General features: G+C 57.8%; 1 protein-coding gene across 4 annotated transcripts in view; it reads left to right on the top strand.

The window, feature by feature from the left end:
* The window catches only part of UNC5A (unc-5 netrin receptor A), a 65,339-nt gene that overhangs the window by 36,792 nt on the left and 7,945 nt on the right, over positions 1–20,602 (top strand). The window contains exons 1-7 of one of the 4 annotated variants that reach the window (XM_085013755.1): positions 7,974–8,192; positions 12,291–12,524; positions 17,960–18,103; positions 18,343–18,446; positions 18,702–18,882; positions 19,540–19,707; positions 20,269–20,433. In XM_085013755.1, coding sequence (XP_084869881.1) covers positions 17,971–18,103; positions 18,343–18,446; positions 18,702–18,882; positions 19,540–19,707; positions 20,269–20,433 — 751 coding nt within the window. In that variant the 5' untranslated portion in view covers positions 7,974–8,192; positions 12,291–12,524; positions 17,960–17,970. Of the gene's footprint in view, positions 1–7,973; positions 8,193–12,290; positions 12,525–17,959; positions 18,104–18,342; positions 18,447–18,701; positions 18,883–19,539; positions 19,708–20,268; positions 20,434–20,602 lie in introns of those variants that run through there. The other 3 variants (XM_021084415.2, XM_085013756.1, XM_021084416.2) reach the window with 3 other exon arrangements.

The following is a 20,602-nucleotide window of genomic DNA, read 5'->3' as shown; positions in this document are numbered from 1 at the left end:
GCAGAGAGGAGCTTGGAGGGCTTCCAGAGGAGATGACACCTTGAATTATGAATTAACAGGGCTGGGAGGCATTGGGAGTGGGTGGTGGGGGCTCTGCAGGTACAGGGAAGAGTTGGGGTGAGGGGCAGGGTCTGGGCGTGCCAGGAGAGGGGAGTAGTGGGTGAGCTAAGCTGACTGCAGGGCATGGGTTGGTGCCAAGGGGGATGTGGGTGTCTATGGGAACCTTTACCCTGTAGTCAGTGAGAACCCTTGCAGGGGTTTGAAGGGTGGGATTGGGTTTTCTTTCTAAAAATAGTGGTGGCATTGGTGGCATTGGTACCAAAGCTGGGAAGATCGGTTTTGGAGGCTTGGGCAGGGGCAGCCCGCAAAGAGAGTTGGCTCTCGGCGAAGCAAGGGAGAAGGGGGTGGGTGGGAGAGGGACTGGAGGGGCTGGAATCGTGGACTGTGAGGGAGCAAGAAGGCCTGGCAGCTGAGACTCCGCTGAGGTTCCTGGGGGCGTGGCCCTGCTGATAAAGAGCAAACTGTGGGAGCAGGAGGTTTGGGGGAGCCACCCAGCCCAAATCTCTTGGGATGCACCAGAGTGAGGTCCTGGTGGCCATCCAGAGGCAGGGAAAGTGTCAGAAGGCAGCCCATCGGTGAGGGGGACTGGGGGCTCCTGTCAGTTGAAGAGCCACGGGCAGGGGGCTATGGGGGTGGGGAGCTCGGGAAACAGGGGCCCCAGGAGAGGACAGAGCACAACCAGGCCACCGCATGGACGAGGGGCAGAGGAGGAGCTGGGGGATGCACCCAGCCACCGCCACTGCTGGTGGAAGCTGGATCTGTGACTGCATTTTCGTGTAGATCCCTGTATGAGGCAGGGTCCAGGTGGACTCAGCTGTTGAAATGGGGTCACAGGATGGCTGGTGACCTGTGTCTGCAGGGTCGCCATCCTAGTGGGGGCATCAGCCGCCCTGGCCAGATTTAGCCCAGAGGACAGTGAGCAGTGCTGGTGTGCACATGTGTGTGCCCAGGGGGCTTGGTGTGTGTGCCCACGCAGGCCAGAGCACCAGCGGGGTGAGCGTGATTCTGGGACGCTCTGTGCCCCCGACTTCCCTGGGGGGCTGTGGCCATGGACGCTCCATAGGGAAGGGACTCAAGTCCAATTTGGGCACTGCTCTGTGGCTCATGCCAAGCACAGCACCATCCCAGCACATTGTGTCTAGCACATTTGCTGAACCAGTGGGACCTGGTTAAGAGTATGGGGCACGGCAAGGGGTCGGGGGTGGGGGGTCCGGGAGGGTTCGGACTGGAAGCTTAGGATTAACAGATGCAAACTATTATATACGGCATGGATAAACGACAGGGCCTACTGTATAGCACCAGGAACTGTATTCAATATCCTGTAATACCACAATGGGAGAAAATGAAAAAAAGCATATAGGAGTTCCCCAGTGGTTCAGTGGGTTAAGATCCAGTTACTGCTGTGGGTCTGGTTACTGCTGTGGCATGAGATCCTTGGCCCCAGAACTTCTGTATGCTGCAGGTATGGCCAAAATATATATATACATGTATATATAAATGTGTGTGTATATATATATATATATACATACACATAAATGCATAATATATGTAATTATGTACAGTAATATATGTACGTATGACTGAGTCACTTTTCTATACAACAGAAATTAACACAATGTTGTCAATTAACTAAACTTCAATTAAATAAATAATTAGGGAGTTCCCATTGTGGCACAGCAGAAACGAATCCGACTAGGAACCATGAGGTTGCAGGTTCAATCCCTGGTTTTGCTCAGTGGGTTGGGGAATCAGCGTTGCCGTGAGCTGTGGTGTAGGTCACAGACGTGGCTCGGATCTGGCGTTGCTATGGCTCTGGCGTAGGCCGGCAGCAACAGCTCCGATTGGACCCCTGGCCTGGGAACCTCCACATGCCATGAGTGAGGCCCCAAAAAGACAAAAAAACCAAAAAGACAAAAATAAATAAAAAAGTTTTTTAAAGAATGCTTTCCTCTACAGGGTAAGATTTCTTTCCCATAAAAAATTTTTTAAAAAGGGAGTAGGAAGTTCCTAATATGGCTTAGGGGTAACTAACCTGACTAGTATCCATGAGGACAGGTTTGATCCCTGGCTTTGCTCAGTGGGTTAAGGATCCTGCATTGCCATGAGCTGTGGCGTAGGTCTCAGATGCAGCTCAGATCCCATGTTGCTAGGCCAGCTGCTATGGCTCTAATTCGACCCTTGGCCTGGAAACGTCCATATGCCTCAGGTGTGGCTCTAAAATGCAGGAAAAAAAAAAGAGTAGCCAGCCTGCGTGGAAGTTGAAGATATAAAATAGGTTTTTTGGCTCCTAGAGGTGTCATGAGGGTTAAATAAGAAAATCCACTTAAATTTTGCCATGAGGGTTAGTCATGGTATAACTGTATGACTGTGCACATGTGTGCAGGTGTGCGTGTGTGCGTGAGCCTGTGTGTCTGTGCTCATCCTGGCTGTGGGTGTGGGCAGTGTCTCCCACTGGAAAAGGGCAGATCACTGGGTGGCATCCCTCTCATTTCTGGGCTCCATCTGGGGGCCATGACCAGTGTGGGCTGAGCCGAGCCTGGCTGGGGAGCAGAGCGGCTGCTCCTGGACTACCCCTGGCCCCTGCTCGGGCAAGGATCGCATTAAACCAGTGAGATATGAAATGCCACCATATCCAGGACAGGGTCTTTAATTAAATTAATTGCCGGCAACATTGTAAAAATGCTGATGGGGTCATAAATGGCGCCTCAGCAATGCCGTTCATCATCCCTTTGGACTTGTGGGGGCCACACCTGGGCTGGGGGCAGGGTGGGCATGTCAGGCTGAGGCACCAGGGAGCCCTGCAGCCACCGATGCCTCTGGCGGGCCGGTGGGCCATGGGAGAGAGAAATGGCAGCACGGAGAGCAGCTTGTCTCGAGGGCGCACACGGGGAACAGTTGGACCCTTCTTCCTTAGCCTGTGTGTTTACCTGGTGATTGACACAGATGGAATGGGGCAGGGTGCCTGGGGAGCCGACAGGGGCAGTGGGCAGAGGGGAGTGGGGCCCAGCCTCCTGGCCAGTTGGAATTACCCTGGATCCATAGGCAACCTGAGAATCCGGCCCAGTTTGGCCGTTGATTGCTAAGTGACCTTGAGCAAGTTTTTCCCCTCTCTGAGCCCCAGTTTTCTCCTTAGAAAGACGGGCAGACCCCCTCCCTGCCTGCCTGTCTCCCTGCGTTCCCAGTGCCCTTCTGGCCACCCTCCCACGGCCTCCCACTCTGCAGGGAACTGTGCCAGGGATCCTTTTATGTCTCTTTCAGCTGGAGTTGCCACAGGCCCTGGCAGGGCTCAGAGCCTGCGTGATGATCTCCCGCCGAGCGATGGTGAGGGGGGGCTGGGCCAGTGCCCACCTGCCCGCCTCTGCCAGGTGAAAGGTGGAGGAGGCCTGCCATGCGTGCGCGTACACACACACACACACACACACACAGCACCACCACCACCACCACCACCACCACCACCAGAAACACGCCCACAGCAGCACGCACGGCACCAGCAGAAGATTCCAAAGTAGGAGAAAGCCTTCCTTCCCTGGTTCTCTCTGGGCTGCGCGACCACATAATTACCCTGGATTCCATTCTATTTAATTGCAGCTTATTAAATTCTAACCAGCCAATTATCAGCCACAATTACAGCTTAATTCGGGGACACAATAGCTATTTTATCGTTTGTTAATCAAATGCTTATTTAGGCCTCAGCTTTATTAACTATTTCTCTGGCCCCAGGCAAGGCCCAGCAGTAGCAAGGGACCCCAGGAGGGGTTCCCTGGAGGCCTCTTCCCCCATCAAGTACTCTGTCCCTGGGCATACTGGTGGTTTCTAAGTCCCCTTCACTGGTGGGTTTGGGGGCTCTTAGCAATGGCAGGAGTGTTGTGCCCAGTGTGGGCTCCAAGTGCCGAATTGGAAGACCTGAGTGTATTCATTCTTGCATTCAGTACTTGTTTATCAAACACCTACTGTGTGCCAGGCCTGGGACTATAGCTGTGGATCAGACAAGTGTGGTCCCCACTGTCATGACACATTTTGAGGGAAGGGGCTATCATCCTACCTAGACATAAACAATAGCCAGCAAACAAGTACACAAATGAGATAACTTCAGGTGATGGTGAATGTAGAAAGTAGACTGGGCAGTTCCCTGGTGGCCTAGCAGTTAAGGATTCAGCATTGTCACTGCTGTGGCTCGGGTTCAGTCCCTGGCCTGGGACCTCCTGCATGCCTCGGGCACAGCAAAAAAAAAAAAAAAAAAAAAAAGAGAGAGGGAGAGAGAGGAAAGAAAATAGACTGGGAAGAGGACAGTGGTTAGGAAGGGCTACCTTAGACCCAGCAGTTAGGGAGGGCCTCTTGGAGGAGGAAAAGTTGGAGCTGAGACCTGAGGGATTAGAGGGAGCCAGCTGTGGAAGAGCAGGGGGCAGCGTGTGGCAGACAGAGGAAAGAGCAAGTGCAAAGGCCCTGGGGCAGAATGAACTGGGGGGGGGTTGTCTGAGAAGCAGAGAAGGGTCAGCATGTAAGTGGAGTGAGCAGAACGTAGTGTGGTGGGTGGGGGCAGACTCTGGTTCAGGAGCCATCCAGAAGCCCTGGCCTGGGGCTGGCCTGGATCAGGAGGTATGAGAGCCTCCCTGCCCTCTGTGGCTCTGTGACCCTAGGCAAGTCCTGGGCTTCATGTTCCTTGTCTGTGAAATGAGGGGCGGGCAGAAGGCACCAGAGTGCAGCTGCCAGAGGACAAGCCTGGTCTGTGGCAGCTGGTGGGTAGGGTGAGCCAGCCATTCACCCCACACCATGTGATGCTGAGCCATGAGGCGGCACCGTCCCCAGCCCCCACTATTTTGTTCTTTGCAGTTCAGCCTGTCTGCATGTCCTTCTCTTGGCGCCTGTATCTGTCCTTGTGACCAGGCCTCTGGAACCCCTCAGGAAAAGAAGAGGGTGACTTTCCTCCGATCTTGGGGAGGTGGCTGCTGCCTCTGTGACACTTTCACACATGCATTACCATGGAAACCAGAGTGCCGCATACATGTGTGTATGTATGTGAGCAGGGGCCAGGGCACAGCCCTCCCTCCCTTCTGAGGGACGATGTGAGGAGCTGTCACCCCATCAGCCACTTCCACCTCCTACGTGCTCCCCAACGGGAGGTACTGCAGATGTTCCTTCCCTCATTTGCTGACCTTGTGCTGGACCCAGACTGGTCCCTGCTCTCTGGGAAGTCCTGTGCCATTTGGGGCAACAGCAAGGGAGACAGGTGATGGGAGGTTTGGACCACAAGGCCAGGAAGGGAAAGAAGAAGCTTCCGGAGATCCCAGGCTTCAAACACTGCCAGGAGTTAACAACCCTTTCTCCCCTGGTTGTCATCTTTCCCCAAGCCCCTGCTTCAGGCCCTCCGATGGCCCCCCCTTTCACATGGCCTCCCTGTGGCCTGCAAGGCCTGCAGGACTGGTCCAGCAGAAAGAGAGGCTCTCAGAGTTCCCATTGTGGCTCAATGGGTTGTGCACCCAACTAGTATCCATGAGGATGTGGGTTCAATCCCTGGCCTTGCTCAGTGGGTTAAGGATATGGTGTTGCCATGAGCTGTGGTGTAGGTTGCAGATGTGGCATGGATCCTGAGTTACTGTGGCTGTGGTGTAGGCCAGCAGCTGTGGCTCTGATTTGATCCCTAGCCTGAGAACTTCCCTATGCCACATGTGCGGCCCTAAAAAGACCAAAAAAAAAAAAAAAAAAAAAAGAGAGAGAGAGAGAAAGAGAGGTTCTCTCTTCCCAGCATCCCAGCGCAAATCCCGAAGTCACATCTGTTGAGATGGGGTGACCCACCTGTCTGGGAACCACCTCTGGGACCAGAGATGGGGTCAGTTCCACCTGGACCGAAAGACCATGTGGACTGAATTGGCTGAGGCATTCTCTGTAGAAAACCAGGTGCTGTTAGCCTAACAAGGCAAGGAGGAGGGCCTGGAACAGAATGTGCACAAGCCTTTGCAGAACTGCACATAGTCAAGATGCCAGCCTATAGCGTACGAATAAAGGGAAGCCCTAGAGGCGAGGCCAGGTAGCAGCTCAGGCCCTGGGCCAGCAGAGCCTCCAATGCCAGGTGAAGGGCGTGATGCACCATCCTGTGGCCGCTCCTCTCCCCTTCCAGGGCTGTCTGGACACCAGGCCCCAAGTGGACCTACCAAAGGCACATCTCCAGGCTGCACAGACAAGGAGCATAGGTGGCCAGGGGTGAGGAGGTACGATGCAGGGCAGGCAGCCAGGAATAGAAAGATGGAAACTGCCAGGTCCCCAGCCTCCGCTTCCACCTGCTCCCCACTTCAAATCCAGACCATTTCTCAGGGCAGGAGCAAAAGCAGGGGCTTGCCACTGCCTTACCACGTCCCCGACATCAGGGCTGTTGGGAGGGTGAAAAGAGCAAGCCTGGACACAGGCTGAGAAGGGCTGCTCTTGGGAGGCAGTGATCACATCTCCCGGCTGAGTGAGGCCAAATGACACCCTGCCCCCAGCCCTCCTACCCTGCTCCCAGGGACTGATCCTCACTCAGTAAATACGAGTTCATTAATAGCTTGATTAATCACACCTCACATTTCTGTGGTGCTTTTAAAAATAAAACATTTGAAAGCACTTTCACACCCACCCTGGGCCTCAGAGTTACAGGAGCAGGTCTTATCAACCCAGACTGCAGGTGAGAAAAGGCATGGGGGGCTGCTCAACCTCAGAGCAGCAGCATGTTGGGGTGTAGGGGGGGGTGAGGCAGCCTGGAGCACAGAGCCCTCTCCCTGCCCACAACTCTGCCTCCTCTGGGCTGCACTGAGCTCTCTCCATGTCTCTGGGTGGAAGGGTAAAGGGAGCAATCCTTAGGTAAATCATTGGAAGTTCAAGGGAAAAGGGGTGGTCATTCAGTCACTCAACAAACCCTCCATTAGTATCCAGGCCAAACCTGGGTTCCTATCCTGAGCAAGTTCATGGTCTAGTGTGGGAGGCAGCATGCAAATAAACCCAGCCCAGTTCTAAATGTGGCATGTACCCTGGAGGGAAGCGCTGGGGACAGGGTGGGTATGTGGACAGAGTGACAGAGCATGGATCCAGGAAGGCCTCCCAAAGGGGGGTGGCATGTTGGCTGAGACTTAAAGTCTGGGTGGGAGTTCCCAGATGGATCTTGTGAGGCGGGGCCACCATGGTCCACTCCACTGGATGCCTCCCTATCCGAGTCTCCCATCCTGCCACTCCTGCCTCCCTCCCTTCATTCCTCACACACGGAGCTCTCAGCGTTCCCCCAGAGGCTTCCCACTGCTCTCCCCATAAAACCTCAAGGTCAGGCCCCTGCCTGCTCTCTGACTCACCTCCTCCTGGTCTCCCTCCACACTTCCTCCTCTCTGGCCACAGTGCCTCCTCGCTGTCCTCACACAAGCCCAGCTGCTCCCCGCCTGACAGCTTGTGCTGTCCCCTGCTGTCTAAAACACTCTGCCTCCTGGCCTTGGCACTCAGGGCTCCACTCAGACATCACCTCCACGGAGGAACCTGCCTCAAGCCCTCTGCTCCTCTACAGCCCTCAAACTCGCCCCCTTTCTGAAACGGCACCTCTTTTGCCTGTTTCAGAACCCTAAGCAAACATCTGAAATCCTCTATTTTCTTCTTCTTCTCTGTCTTGAATGAAAGCGTCTGCGAACAAGGGCTGTGTCAGTCTTGCTCACTGCAGTAGCCCCCAGCAGCTCGTGGCACTCAGTAAGTATTCACTGAGGGAACGCTCAAGTGAATGAGTGAACCCGAGAATGAATGAGCGAATGAGTGAAAGAATGGATCCGTTTCAGGGCATAGGAACACCTTGGGGCGGGAGGGAGCTCTGGCCAAAGCCCAGTATGCAGGGGTCTCCCAGCCTCCCGACGCACGACACACGCACGCACACGCACGCACGTACGCAACGTGGTGGCCCACGCCCCTTCGCTTTCCCTGAGAAGACGCTGTGGGCGGTGACTGCTCGGGTTGTGGCTCCCACCCTTCATGGGGCTGCGGGAGCCAGGGTGCCCGCTGGACCGACTGGGCAGCCAGTCCCCTCCTGAGACAGGAGCGGGCCCGCTGGGCAACCCCAGGCCTCACCGGAAGTGGGGTTCCCGCCTCAGGGCCTGCAGTTCTGGGACCAAGAGCCGGCCAGGGATTCCCTGGTAAGTGAAAGGCGTCTTCGAACTGAATTCCCTGAGGGAGGCTGGGCAGGTAGGGCAGACTTGGCGAGGGTGTAGCAGACGGAGCTTCTGGGGAGCTGGGTGGGGGTGGGGGTCAGGACGCAGCGGGGCCAGAGGGCCCTGCCCTGCCTGCTCTCCGCCGCCACGGTGCATCACCTCCCAGCCAGATGGGAGCGGCAGTTGGTGCCCCAGTCCGAGTCGCCACACGCCAGCATGGCACGAGGCAGCCTCGAGCTGGGTGGCAGGGACCGGGGAAGGACAGGCTGGTGGTGGGAACAGAGGCCTCAGCCACACACTGTCTTCTCCTGTGAGAAAAGCTACAGCACCAGCGAGACTAGGTCCTTGATGCAGAGGAGGTGAAACTGCATGTGTGGAGTCCTGGAAGAGGGAGGTGGGGGAGCCCTCTTTTCAGAAAAAGTAACAGTGGAACTAGGTTTTGAGGAGAGGGTAGAAAAGTGCTGGCAGAGGAGGAAGGAAAGGTGTCTCAGATAGCGAGGAGCGTGGACTTGGAGGTGGGAGGCAGTGCCTAGGAGGGGTCAGGGGGTGTTTCTGCAGAGGAAGGCTGGAAAGTCGACTGGGCCAGAATGGAAGGTTCAGGGATGCCAGTCAAAGGCACTTGGTTCGGAGTTCCCGTTGTGGCTCAGTGGTTCAATCCTTGGCCTTGCTTAGTGGGTTAAGGATCCGGCGTTGCCCTGAGTTGTGGTGTAAGTCGCAGACGCAGCTCAGATCCTGCATTGCTGTGGCCTCAGTGTAGGTGGGCAGCTGCAGCTGATTTGACCCCTAGCCTGGGAACTTCCATATGCTGCAGGTGTGGCCCTGAAAAGCCAAAATTGGTTGATTGATTGACTTAATTAACTAAATTGAAATTAAATGGGATTGTTTAAAAAAAAAAAGGCATTTGGTTTCATCCTAAAACATTCATAGGAGCCAGGCAGACAGTGGTAACAGAAGTGGGCCCCAGGTGAGGCAATGGGGGTGGTGGGGCCTGCAGTAAACTGGAGTCTGTGTCCTTTTGAATGCATCGTATATCATTTGGCACTGAGCAGGCACTGCTTGGTGTTTTCTTCGATAGTCAAGGACAGGGTTCATGTTAAAGGGAAAGCTTTGTGGCCTGTGATGTGGCAGGAGAGAGACCCAAGCCTCTGACTGTGCTTTAGTCCAGGCAAGAGACCTAACTGTGATGGGGGCGGGCAGATCTCAGGTGCTGACCAGAAGAGTGAAGGTCACGCAGAGGTTCAGGGGCCAGAGAAGGGGAAGCCAGCTCTGGCCACCCCCGAAGTTTCCAGCAGCCCCAAATGGGGCTGAGTTTACTCCTGCCCATGGCTTTAGAGTGTCCTTGCTGAAGGGCATAACTGCAGCCTGGAGGGTGCCCCCAGGTCCACCCGATAGATGCCCCCACAGGGGGTGGGTGGGCAGGGGAGACTGCGCCAGTGTGGCATGGCGGAGGCCCGGGAGAAGTGAGCTATGTCCCTTATTGGTCACAGTACATTTATTTTTCATTAGCAGTTAAATGCAGACATGAGGGATTGTGCTGGGTTCAGCGGGCGGCTGACGCGAGCAGTGCTTGGCGCAGTGATCGATAGGGAAGATGGGGGGCCACGCGCCTGCTCCCCACCTACACCCTAAGCCGGTAGGCAGGCCCAGGCCATCACATTGAGCCTCTGCAGGGTGAGGCATGGGCTGGCCAGGAAGCTGCCACTGGGGTTTCCAATGACTTTCTAGATAGAGCCTGTGCCTCCTGCCCCAGCCCCCTGCGCGCACTGCTCAGGGCTCAAGCTTAGCTCTTCTCTGTGCAGCTCTGCGGTCTGCACAGATGCTGCGGCTTCCCCAGCAAGTGATCAGAGAGGCTCTAGGACCTACCAGCTCCCCACCCGACACTTGGGAGCCCTCCCTCCCATTCATTCTCCAGACCTTTGGAGGCCTGAGCCCAACTCAGCCATGCCCTGGCTAAACCTGCTGCCTGGGTCAGGGCCTGGCAAGTGATAGCTGAGTGACACTGAAGGAGCAAATGTCATAACAAAGTGTCAGGAAGTGGCTCCGGGGAGTCCAGGGCTGGAGCCGGGGGACTGGCAAAAGAGTTCCCATCTGTAAGATGTCTTGATGGCTCCTCCCCTCTTACTGCACCCCCACCTTCCTCAGCCTAAAACGGAGACCACCAAGGGCACTGACAGAGCCCCTGGGGGGTGGTTCAGGATGGGGGCCGGGTGGGACAAGCTAAGCAAGTCCTCCCAAGAGCAGGTGTGATTCCCAGGCAGCTTAGCCTCCATTTCTGAGCATCAGAAAGTATTGGGCAGGGGGCGTGTGGGGGGGGTGGCTGCCAAAGGAAGGTCACAAGAGGGACAGACAGGCTGGGGAGAGGCCAGGGTGGGGGCATTGGGAGGGAGGAGTGGACGAGCCCAGGCCCCAGATACTGCCCCATGTCCCTCCCACACAGGAGCGCAACTCCCCACCCCCCAACCCAAGGAGCAAGCCACCTGCAGGCTTTTTTGCCTCTGTTTTCTCATCAGCTCTTGTCCCCGAAGAGATTGCCAGGAGGGTACCTGAGGGGGACAGAGCCCCTTGCTGTTGTCACTCTACCACTGGGTACAGATGGCCGCCAGCATCTACCCAGTGCTGTGCCTTTTTCCATTTCATCCTCCTGCCAGCCCTGAGATTTGGGTACCATCTCCCCATTCTGCAGGCAAGGAAACAAGCCTGGGTTGGGGGCCTGGGGGGTACCTGATGTCACACTGGGATTCTCAGCCTCTGCTGACATTCCCAGCTCACCCACCCTGCACCTGCAGTACCAGGCATAGATCTGTTTCCCAAAATCATAGTCTTGGGGTGGAGGGAGCAGACCGCCCACCTTGGAAAAAGAGGCTTCCTGTACAAGCAAAAGAGAAGGGGCGGCATGGATGCCCCCTGGGCCCAAGGAGCCAGCCTCCTCCCCCACCCCTGCGCCCCCGCCCTCGTTAGATGCCTTCTCTGGGTTTGGGGCTGCCCATCAGGAGGGTAGTGGAGCCAGGAGGCCGACTGCATGAGATGCCTCTAGATTCCCCCATGGGGCAGACAGGACCTCCACATCCTAGATGGCAAAATGGGTAGCTCACCCAAGGTCACTGCTAGCAGGGAGCAGATGGGTCTCTGAAGCCCAGGCGTGCCCCGCCCCGTTAGGCCTAGAGGACCCTGTGGGTTGTGGGTGAATGTTGGGGAATCACTGAGCCCTGAGGGAGGCGGGGCCTGTTCGGAGGGCATCTGGGTGTGGAGGCTGAGGGTGCCCCCACTCCATCTTCTCCCTCCCCCCATCTTTCCTCTCCCCACCCTCTTGGGTCCCGCTGGTCGAGCAGACGGTCAGACTGCTGAGGGGGTTTACCTCTACCAAAGCCGCAGAGCCAATTACCTGTGTAATTAGCAACAAATGACTTGTGGGATGGTTGTGGTTTTCAGTTAAAATTAGAAGGAAACCCATATTCAGGTATCCTTGAAGGGTGGGACGTGGCCCAGGTCCCTCAGGCTCCCAGACACATTCTGCTGGCTCCCACCCTGCCCAGGGCCCACCCAGCAGCCCAGGCTCACTCCAACCCGCTCTTCTCACGGCCTCTCCTGTGGCACTGCCACCAGCACCCCCTCACATAGGCACCTGCCCCAGCCTCTTTCTGTCTTCATTCACTTGGTAGATCGCACCTACTGAGTGCCCCTGAGGTGACCAGGGCACCAGAGGAAGGGGCCCAGGCCCTCCTCTCCCTCAGGTTGCCCTCCTGGGGTTCTCCTTCTCCCTCCAGCTCCCCCCTCAGCTTTCCAGGATCCTTGAACTTCTACCAGGGTGATGATGAACCCTGACCACTGACGTATGCTGGCACTTCATGTTTTCACAAAGGGGGGGAACTGCTTATTTACCCATTTTATGGAGGGAGACACTGACACTTGGTGGCGGGGGAAGGGCACTCAGCAGCCCAGGTTGCTGGGCTGGAAGCAGCAGCACCTGGCCTCACTCTCCCCCCAGGGCCCAACCTCGGCATCCGAACAAATGAGTAGCCCCGGAAGGGCTGTGCAAGTCCAGCAGAGGCCCTGGCTCACCCGCCCTCTTTGCTTCTGCTGCAGGTGCTCAGCAGAGTGCCACGGTGGCCAACCCCGTGCCCAACCCAGTGCCCGGCTCCAACCCAGACCTGCTTCCCCACTTCCTGGTGGAGCCGGAGGATGTGTACATCGTTAAGAACAAGCCGGTGCTGCTGGTATGCAAGGCCTTGCCCGCCACACAGATCTTCTTCAAGTGCAACGGGGAGTGGGTGCGCCAGGTGGACCACGTGATTGAGCGCAGCACCGACGAGACCAGTGGTAAGACCGGGCTGCGGTGCCGGGCGGGGCGCCTCGAAGGAGAAAAGAGCCCTGAGAGCAGCTACTGTTGTCCCAGCTGCATGCCTGTAAGCCGAGGCCAGGGTGAAAGTAACTGTTCTATTTGCAGCACCCCAGGTCCCCAGGAGAGGCAGAACCCCCCACCTAGGACTCCCTGGGTATATACCGAGGCCTTCTCCAGAGGTCTGCCCTCACCAGATCACTTGGTGGGGGAGTAAGAAGGAATCGCCCCCCCCCTTCAAACACCCCAGGGAGCTGTGGATGGAGGGGCAGGTCCCCCCCCCTCCCCCCCGCTGCATCTGAGCCCAGGCAGCCTTGGGGGCAGCCTGGTGAGCGGTACCAACTGAGAGAGGAGGTTGGGAGGGAGTGAGTCCAGATGCTGGAAGAGCTCACAGACATCACCCTCCCTGATTGTTTTCTTTGTTCGTTTATTCATTTGCGCATTCCCTGAGCACCTGCTCCCTGAGCTGGGGATTCACCTCCTTCAGAGAAGGGGTATTGGGGTGACCTCTCATGGAGTGCCAGGGGCTCTGGCTGCCCAGAGAAGCTCCTTGGGGAAGGTAATGGGTGCATTGAGGTGACATGTGCACTTCATCTACCAAGTGAATGAAGGAGGCAAGGAGGCTGTGGCAGGTGCCTATGTGATGGGGTGCTCATGGCAATGCCATGGGAGAGAGAAGAGGGGAAGGTAGAGAAGAGGGAAACAGCGTCCAGGCGCCCCAGGAAAGGGACATAGCACGAGCAAAGGCCCAGGGGCAGATGGACTGGCCTGGGGGTCTGGGCTCAGCAGGGAGGGTTTGGAGTGTGTGCAGGGCCAGGGGGGGTCATCCAGGAGCCCCACCTGTCTAGCTCTGAAGTAAGGTCACAGTCCTGTGAGATTTCAAGCTGCCAAGTGACATGGCCAGAGCTATGGGTGACATTCAAGGCCAGTGGGGGGAGGGAAGACCCAAGAAGTGCCCCTCCTGTGGGACACCTCATTCCCCACTCCAGCCCCGGCCTTAGGCAGCAGGTGAGCAGTGGGGTTGGGGACAGAGCTGCAGTTTGGGTCCCCATGCTCCCTGAGAACAGGCCTGATAGAGCCTACCACAGCCTCCCCTCCTCACTAACAACCCCAGTTAAGTTCATTTCCTCCCCCTTTGCCTTGATGCTTTTGTGGAGCTCCCCTCACATGATGAGCCCTCAGGTTCAGTCCTGAGCCCCCTCCCACCAAGGCTCAGCCAGCCTGACACATAGCACATAGATCCTGTGCCAGGTACGGCCACTGGCATGAGGCCCAAGTCACAGGGACAAGCTGAGGACACCCAGAACAATCCACACTAATGCCAGGGGCAGGCAGGGGACCACAGGCCCAGAGAGTGGCCCACGCTCCTGGCGGGAGGGACTGCATGGCCTAGGAAGGATTCCTGGAAGAGGTGTAGCATCTAACTTCAGTCTTAAAACCATAGGGAATGACTGTGGGGCCAAAGGTCAAATGCAGGAAACAGCAGGCTGGCCAGAGGCCCACGTTTGAGGCAGCAGAAGTGGAGGTGAAGGAGTTCCCACTGTGGCACAGTAGGATGGTGGTATCTTGGCATAACCAGGACACAGGTTCGATCCCCGGCCTGGCACAGTGGGTTAAAGGATCTGGCGTTACTGCAGCCGTGGCATAGGTCGCAGCTGCGGCTCGAATGTAATCCCTGGCCTGGGAACTCCATATGCCGCGTAGTGGCCAAAAAAAATAAAAACTGTGGGCACAGGGGGTGGTGAGCAGGACAAGGAAGCTGCAGCCACACTTGCACTGCAGGAAGTTGGCGCTGGGCAGAGGGAGACTCTGGAGGAGGCGGCCCTGCCCTGGAGAACTCAGAAGCTCTCCCAATAACCCCAGTGTGAGCAGAAGAGCCCTGGGTATGGGCTGCGTGTGATTCAGTCCTCAGAACCAGCCTGTTGTGTCACAGATGCCTCTGATTCGTCCAGGGCCCCCAAAGGGCTCCAACCAGGCCTTCTGGTCCACAGCAGTCACATCCCTGCACCTTCCTGCCCTACAAGGGTCAGCCTCTAGTGAGTCCCACCCAGGCTGTTGAGCCCTGCATTGTCCTGGCCTTACATGTGCCTGCTGCTGGCACTGTCTTCCTTGCCTCTCTCTGGTGTTAAGTGAGCACCTGCTCTGTGCCAGGCCTGGGTGAGCTGCCAGGAATTTAGCCCCCAAGGCTCTAGAGGCAGGTGATCCAGCTCTGCCTCCCACCTACCCTCAGGAGGGACTGGATGGGGTGGGTGCCCTCCCTGGCAAGTACCCTTCCCTCCTGGGCCTCAGTTTCCTCATCTGGAAAATGAGGATGAGGAGGGGCCCCTTGCAGGTTGTTGGGGGAAGTGGGAGCCCAGCTCCAGGCCTTTGCTCTTTCCCTACCCCACGGCCAGGGCCCAGCACCACTTTACAGCATGATGAGTCCTGTTGCTAAGGTAGGGCCTCAGGGAATGGACAAGTGAGAAAGAGGGAGCCAAAGCGTGAGATCTGTCCTCCCACAGCTTGGAGGGCCTGTCCTGGAACCTCTTGGAAGGCTCCGAGCCAGCCCCCTGCTGCTCCCAGCCTCCCCTTCCAGGCTCCCCACACCCACCTCGTCTCCTGCTTTCATGGCCTGGCTTCCCTTGGCCAAGACCCAGGCCAGCCCTCAGCCCACATTCTCCAGCAGGCTCCACTGGCCTTGCTGCCTTCAAGCTAGGCAGAGAGCAGAGCTCATGGGGACACGTCCCACCCGAGGCCACCAGGATCCTTTCCTGCTCTGAGCACCCAACCTCAGTCTCGTATGGATAGCACATCTGAATTTTCATTGATCTTATTGATTTCTCAACCCAAAACCACTGAGTGCTTTGAAGGAAAGAGATAGGCTTTCCTTGTTTACCCACAGACAGATGCCCAGGCCATGGGTGGCACCGCCGTGCAACACACAGACCCAGGAATGCTCAGTGGTCAGGCAGGCATGGCAGAGTCGGAGGTCAGCCCAGACCTATAGCCCTACCCATTGCCATGCAGGGGTAGGAATGTCTGGGTGGACACCCCAGGAGTGAGCACCCCATCTCTCTCCATGTGCCCCACTTCCCCATCTAAAGGCCAGAGGAGAGGGAAAACTCTTGAACCCAAACCCACTAATACTGTAAAAGCAGGAAATTTGTGAAACTAAGCTTTGGGGTCTGGTGTGGGAGTGTTAATTATTGTGTGTTAAACCAGCTGGCTGGTAATTAGAAGCAGTTTGGCGAGAAGGTGAGACCCTAAGACCCACGCTCGGCCTCAGAGCCCCTCCACCTCCCAGAGATACTCAGCACACCCACACCAGGGCCTCCCCGCATGCCCACAGTGTTCACATGCCCGCATACCCGACATACTCCCAGGGGCCCCCTCCTTCTGTCCATCCCTCCCCGAGGCTGGCGTCTGCTTACATCCACCAGGCAGGTGCAGACACAGCCGTGCCCAGAAACTGCTCCCAGGAGCCAGGCTGCTCAGTGACCTGCAGCAGGAGGGCACAGCCCCTCACTTCAAGGACTGGCAGGGCGGGGTCTGGGTCTCCCCACCTCCCAGAGCTTGGGGGCTCAAGGGCGCTGCCTGGATCTAGACCTTATGGACAGATTTGACCTCCATTCATGGCAGCAAGAAGATGAGGAGGTGGCAGGATAGAGGTGGGGAGGAGACAGGGAGAAAGAAATAGCACTTAAATTTAGTGCCTTTCTCCCCAAGCTGAACTGCCTGGGTGGCGTGTGTGCACCCCCACCGCTGCCGCCATGGGGGACGGAGCAGTCCATCCACAGACCTGTCCACCCAAGAGAGCAAAAGTGCCCAGTTTGGAATGTTCTGGAAGTCTCCCACCACTAACCCCAGAAGACCCCGACTCCACCCCCTAGTATGTCCATGGCTCCTTCTCAGATGCCGCAAGACTCCATGTGCTTGACAGGTAGCTGGTGCCCAGAGCCTGTCTCCTATACAGAGACCCTGTGAGGGACCCCTCCTCACTTCTCAGCCCGTGTCCCACCCTCCCCACCCCCTGAACACAGGGAATGGGGCAGGCCGTGCCCAGAAGGGAGGATCTAGCCCAGTTAGCAGTGACCTCAGCCAGAAGTGAAGCCCCTCCTGTGAGAAGCACTTGTGGAGGGCAGGGGTGAGTGATAGAAAAATCTGGGGGACCAGTTTGGGATCTGGAGAGACTCCTGAGGAGGGGTCTGGGCAGGGGTCAGGGAGAGACACATTAGAGAATTAAGACAGAAAGCAGCCTCCTGGTTTGCCTGCTCAGCTGGGCCACCGCTCCTCCTGCAATGCAGCCCTAATTGAATTTCTCTGTTAACAATGGAAACACCAGCCTCGCTCCCTCTTTCTGATAAGCCAATGACCCGAGGGAAATTGGGGTCAGGAGGAGGAGAAATTGGAAACAAACAGTCTTTTCTCACTCCTGGGGACACGAGTCTTGGCCAAGGGCCAGGGGGCTGGAGGAGGGTTGGTATTCCCTCTTGTGGGTCCTCAGGGGTCCCAACCCTTCCCAAAGGACCTGCTCCCTGGGGCTGCATGCGACAGGCCTGGCAGGACTGAGTCCATCCTTGAGGGGAGTTCCCCCAGGCCATTCAAGGAAGGGAGGGTCCCGGATACCCATCACAGGTCAGCTTCCCCTCTGTGGGCTGTCCCCTCACCCTCCCAGATGGTTTCTCCCTGTGGAATGGGCACCCCAGCGCCCCCCTCTGGTGAACCCTGAAAGCAGCTTGGATTCACTCTGAGCGTACTTTGGACTCAGCAGATAGCCCCGGGGCGCCTGTCACAAGTCACTGCCTCTCTGAGCCTCTGTTTCCTCATCTATGGAATGGGAGCAATACTTCTATGGGAAGCAAATCGAAGAAGATGAGCCAGCATGTGGGAAACCCCTGCTAAGCCCCAGGGGTCTATTATCATACTACATAATCACTGTAATTATCCTCTTAATAGCAGTTATTATATTATCACACATCAGGATCTACCTACTAACCCCAGGAGGTGAGTCAGATTCCCTCCTACCCTTTTTCTTCCTTTTTTTGTTAATTCGCAAAGGCCCAGGGCTGGCCTGTCTGCCCCGTCCCCTTTGCCTGGGGACCCCACAGGCCAGCCTCTGTTGCCCGAATCTCCTCTGTGCTCTTGTCTCTGAAACCACAGGAAGCTGCTTTAGTGACATTTGTGTAAGTGACTCTAGGGAGATAGGCTTTGGTTAACAAAGTATAATGAATGGAAGTGCTAAGGACCCACTCTTGACCTTCAGGAGCTGTGAAAGGACGCCCCCTGGGTTTGGACTGAGAGTTGCCCCCAGGCGCTCTGCTCTCCTACAGAGCAGAGGGAATGGCTGTGGGGGATGCAGGGATGCAGAAGGGACTGAAGGCCAGGCCTGGGGGCTAGGCATGGCCCCAGCCCCTGCTACCCGCCCCTCTGCCCTCAGGACTGCCTGCCATGGAGGTCCGCATCAATGTCTCTAGGCAGCAGGTGGAGAAGGTGTTTGGGCTGGAGGAGTACTGGTGCCAGTGTGTGGCATGGAGCTCCTCAGGCACCACCAAGAGTCAGAAGGCGTACATCCGCATTGCCTGTGAGTCCACGGCTTGGCCCTCGGGTGTCACGGGGGGAGGAGGTCAGAAATCCTCAGGTCCTGCCTTGATGGGTGGAGGGAGTGCCTGTGGACGCTGCCCAGCCACTTGCATGTCCCCTGGGCACTTGGCTCTTCCTCCTGCCAGGTAGCAGTGCCCCTGTGGGATCAGGGGACAGCATCAGCCAGGCTGACCCAGCGCAAGCCACTCCAGCTGGAGGACACTCTTGTTCTTCCCCCAGATTTGCGCAAGAACTTTGAGCAGGAGCCGCTGGCCAAGGAGGTGTCCCTGGAGCAGGGCATCGTGCTGCCCTGCCGCCCGCCAGAGGGCATCCCCCCAGCAGAGGTAAGAGGGGCTCCAATGCCACCCCACAGGTGGGCAGTGCTCCCAGGTCTTGGGTCCCGCCTGCCGTAGGGCATCCCCCCAGCAGAGGTGAGAGGGGCTCCAGTGCCACCCCACAGGTGGGCAAAATGCTCCCAGGTCTTGGGTCCTGCCTGCCAAGCCCTCCAGGTTGACTGTCCTCCCCAACCCAGGGGCCACTCTCACTCTGGGCAGGGCCAGCACAGTCAGCTAGTGCAGTGGCACGGCTCCCTCCTCCAGGTGGAGTGGCTCCGGAACGAGGACCTGGTGGACCCGTCCCTGGACCCCAATGTGTACATCACTCGGGAGCACAGCCTGGTGGTGCGACAGGCCCGCCTGGCCGACACAGCCAACTACACCTGCGTGGCCAAGAACATCGTGGCTCGTCGCCGCAGTGCCTCTGCTGCCGTCATTGTCTACGGTGGGCCCCGGCACTGGCGGGGGCGGAAGGGCTCTGCGCATAGGAGAGGCACTGGGGTTGCTTTCGGGGTGGTCACGTGTGGCTGGCTCCCTGCAGAGCCAGGACCAGGCAGGCCAGATCATGACTGGGAAAGACAGGGAGAGGCTTGCTGTGGCTGTCGGGGAGCCAAGGGCCACATCTGGGCAGAGGTGTGGGGCAGGCCGGTGGTTGTCTGTGGCTGGACCATCCCTTGGCTTATTCATGGGCAGGGGGCTTTGTGCAGAAGGAGATGGATGGACAGGATTGGAGGCTGGGAAAGCAACAGACCACAGCCTGTGCTTGTGTGTCCCCAGGGTGGGAAGTAGAGTGTCCCGGGCACCCCCAGGAGCAAACAGAGGGAGGAAAGCCCGGGGCTGGGTTGGAGGAGCATGGGAGCTTCAGCTGAGGCTGGCTGCCCTGAGCGCCTGCAGTGCCTGTAGGGAGGAAGGGACTGTGGAGCAGATGATGCTAGGCCTTGGGGGCAGTGGGCACGATCACAGCTTCCCTTCCAGGGCTTCTCTTGCAGTACAGCTGCCCACTTCCAGCTCACAGCCCCCCTGCCCTCCTGCCCAGCCCCTGGACCAATGTGTCTGAGGAAGCCCCCCGCTCCCTGACCCCAGTCCTTCTCTGTCCGGCCAGTGAACGGTGGGTGGTCGACGTGGACCGAGTGGTCCGTCTGCAGCGCCAGCTGTGGGCGCGGCTGGCAGAAAAGGAGCCGGAGCTGCACCAACCCGGCGCCTCTCAACGGGGGTGCCTTCTGTGAGGGGCAGAATGTCCAGAAAACAGCCTGCGCCACCCTGTGCCCAGGTACCAGTGGCCGCCGCCTCCCGCATCGCTCTTCACCGCTCCATCGTGCCCACCAGCCTGCTCCCCATGGCTCCATCCCACCCGTCCGCCCACATGCAGGGCCAGGCTCAGTCTGAAGCCAGGATGGGGTTCAGTGTGATTAGAGGCAGGGCTCTGTCTGTGTTCAGGCTCAGCCTCGGCAGAGGGGCTGAGTCACAGGATCTGAGGTACAGCCAGGACAGGGACAGTCACTGTGGGCAGGGCCCAACCTGGGGCTGCAGAAGTGCCTGTGCCTGGGGTCATAGGGTCATCGTGCGACCAAATGCCCGCACTGCCCTGGGGCCAGGATGGCCCCCAGTGTGGGGAGAGCCAAGCAGGCCCAGCGTCATCGTGCCTCCTGTCATTAGCATGCGTCATCCAGGGCCGCTGGACACCAGAGGGCTTGCCGACTGGCAGGCTTGGCCCCAGGCCTGGCATTGCACCAGGTCCAGACCCAGCAGGGCCACACCAGAGGTCAGCCTGGGCTGGCTTCCTGGGCTGACCATGCCACCTCCTCTTTGTCTGTGTCTGTCTTGCGTCTAGTGGATGGCAGCTGGAGCCCGTGGAGCAAGTGGTCGGCCTGTGGGCTTGACTGCACCCACTGGCGGAGCCGCGAGTGCTCTGACCCAGCGCCCCGCAATGGAGGCGAGGAGTGCCACGGCGCCGACCTGGACACCCGCAATTGTACCAGCGACCTCTGCGTGCACAGTGAGTCCTCTCCACCCAGAATTCCTCTTGATTTGCCAGAACTGACCCTGCCCTGTCCCAGGGAGGTAGCGGCTGAGAGAGGCAGTCCCCTGCTACAGGATACCTCAGGACCCTCAGGAGACCCCTCCCCCATCCCTAACACACCCAACATGTTGCCCCCCCCCCCAGT

Source organism: Sus scrofa, chromosome 2 (assembly GCF_054392235.1).
Source record: "Sus scrofa isolate SSC_HxYL_T2T_F1_AM1 chromosome 2, Sscrofa_HxYL_maternal_Yorkshire_Landrace_v2.0, whole genome shotgun sequence".
Taxonomy (NCBI): Eukaryota; Metazoa; Chordata; class Mammalia; order Artiodactyla; family Suidae; genus Sus; species Sus scrofa.
This window is presented reverse-complemented; position numbering and strand designations above follow the sequence as displayed.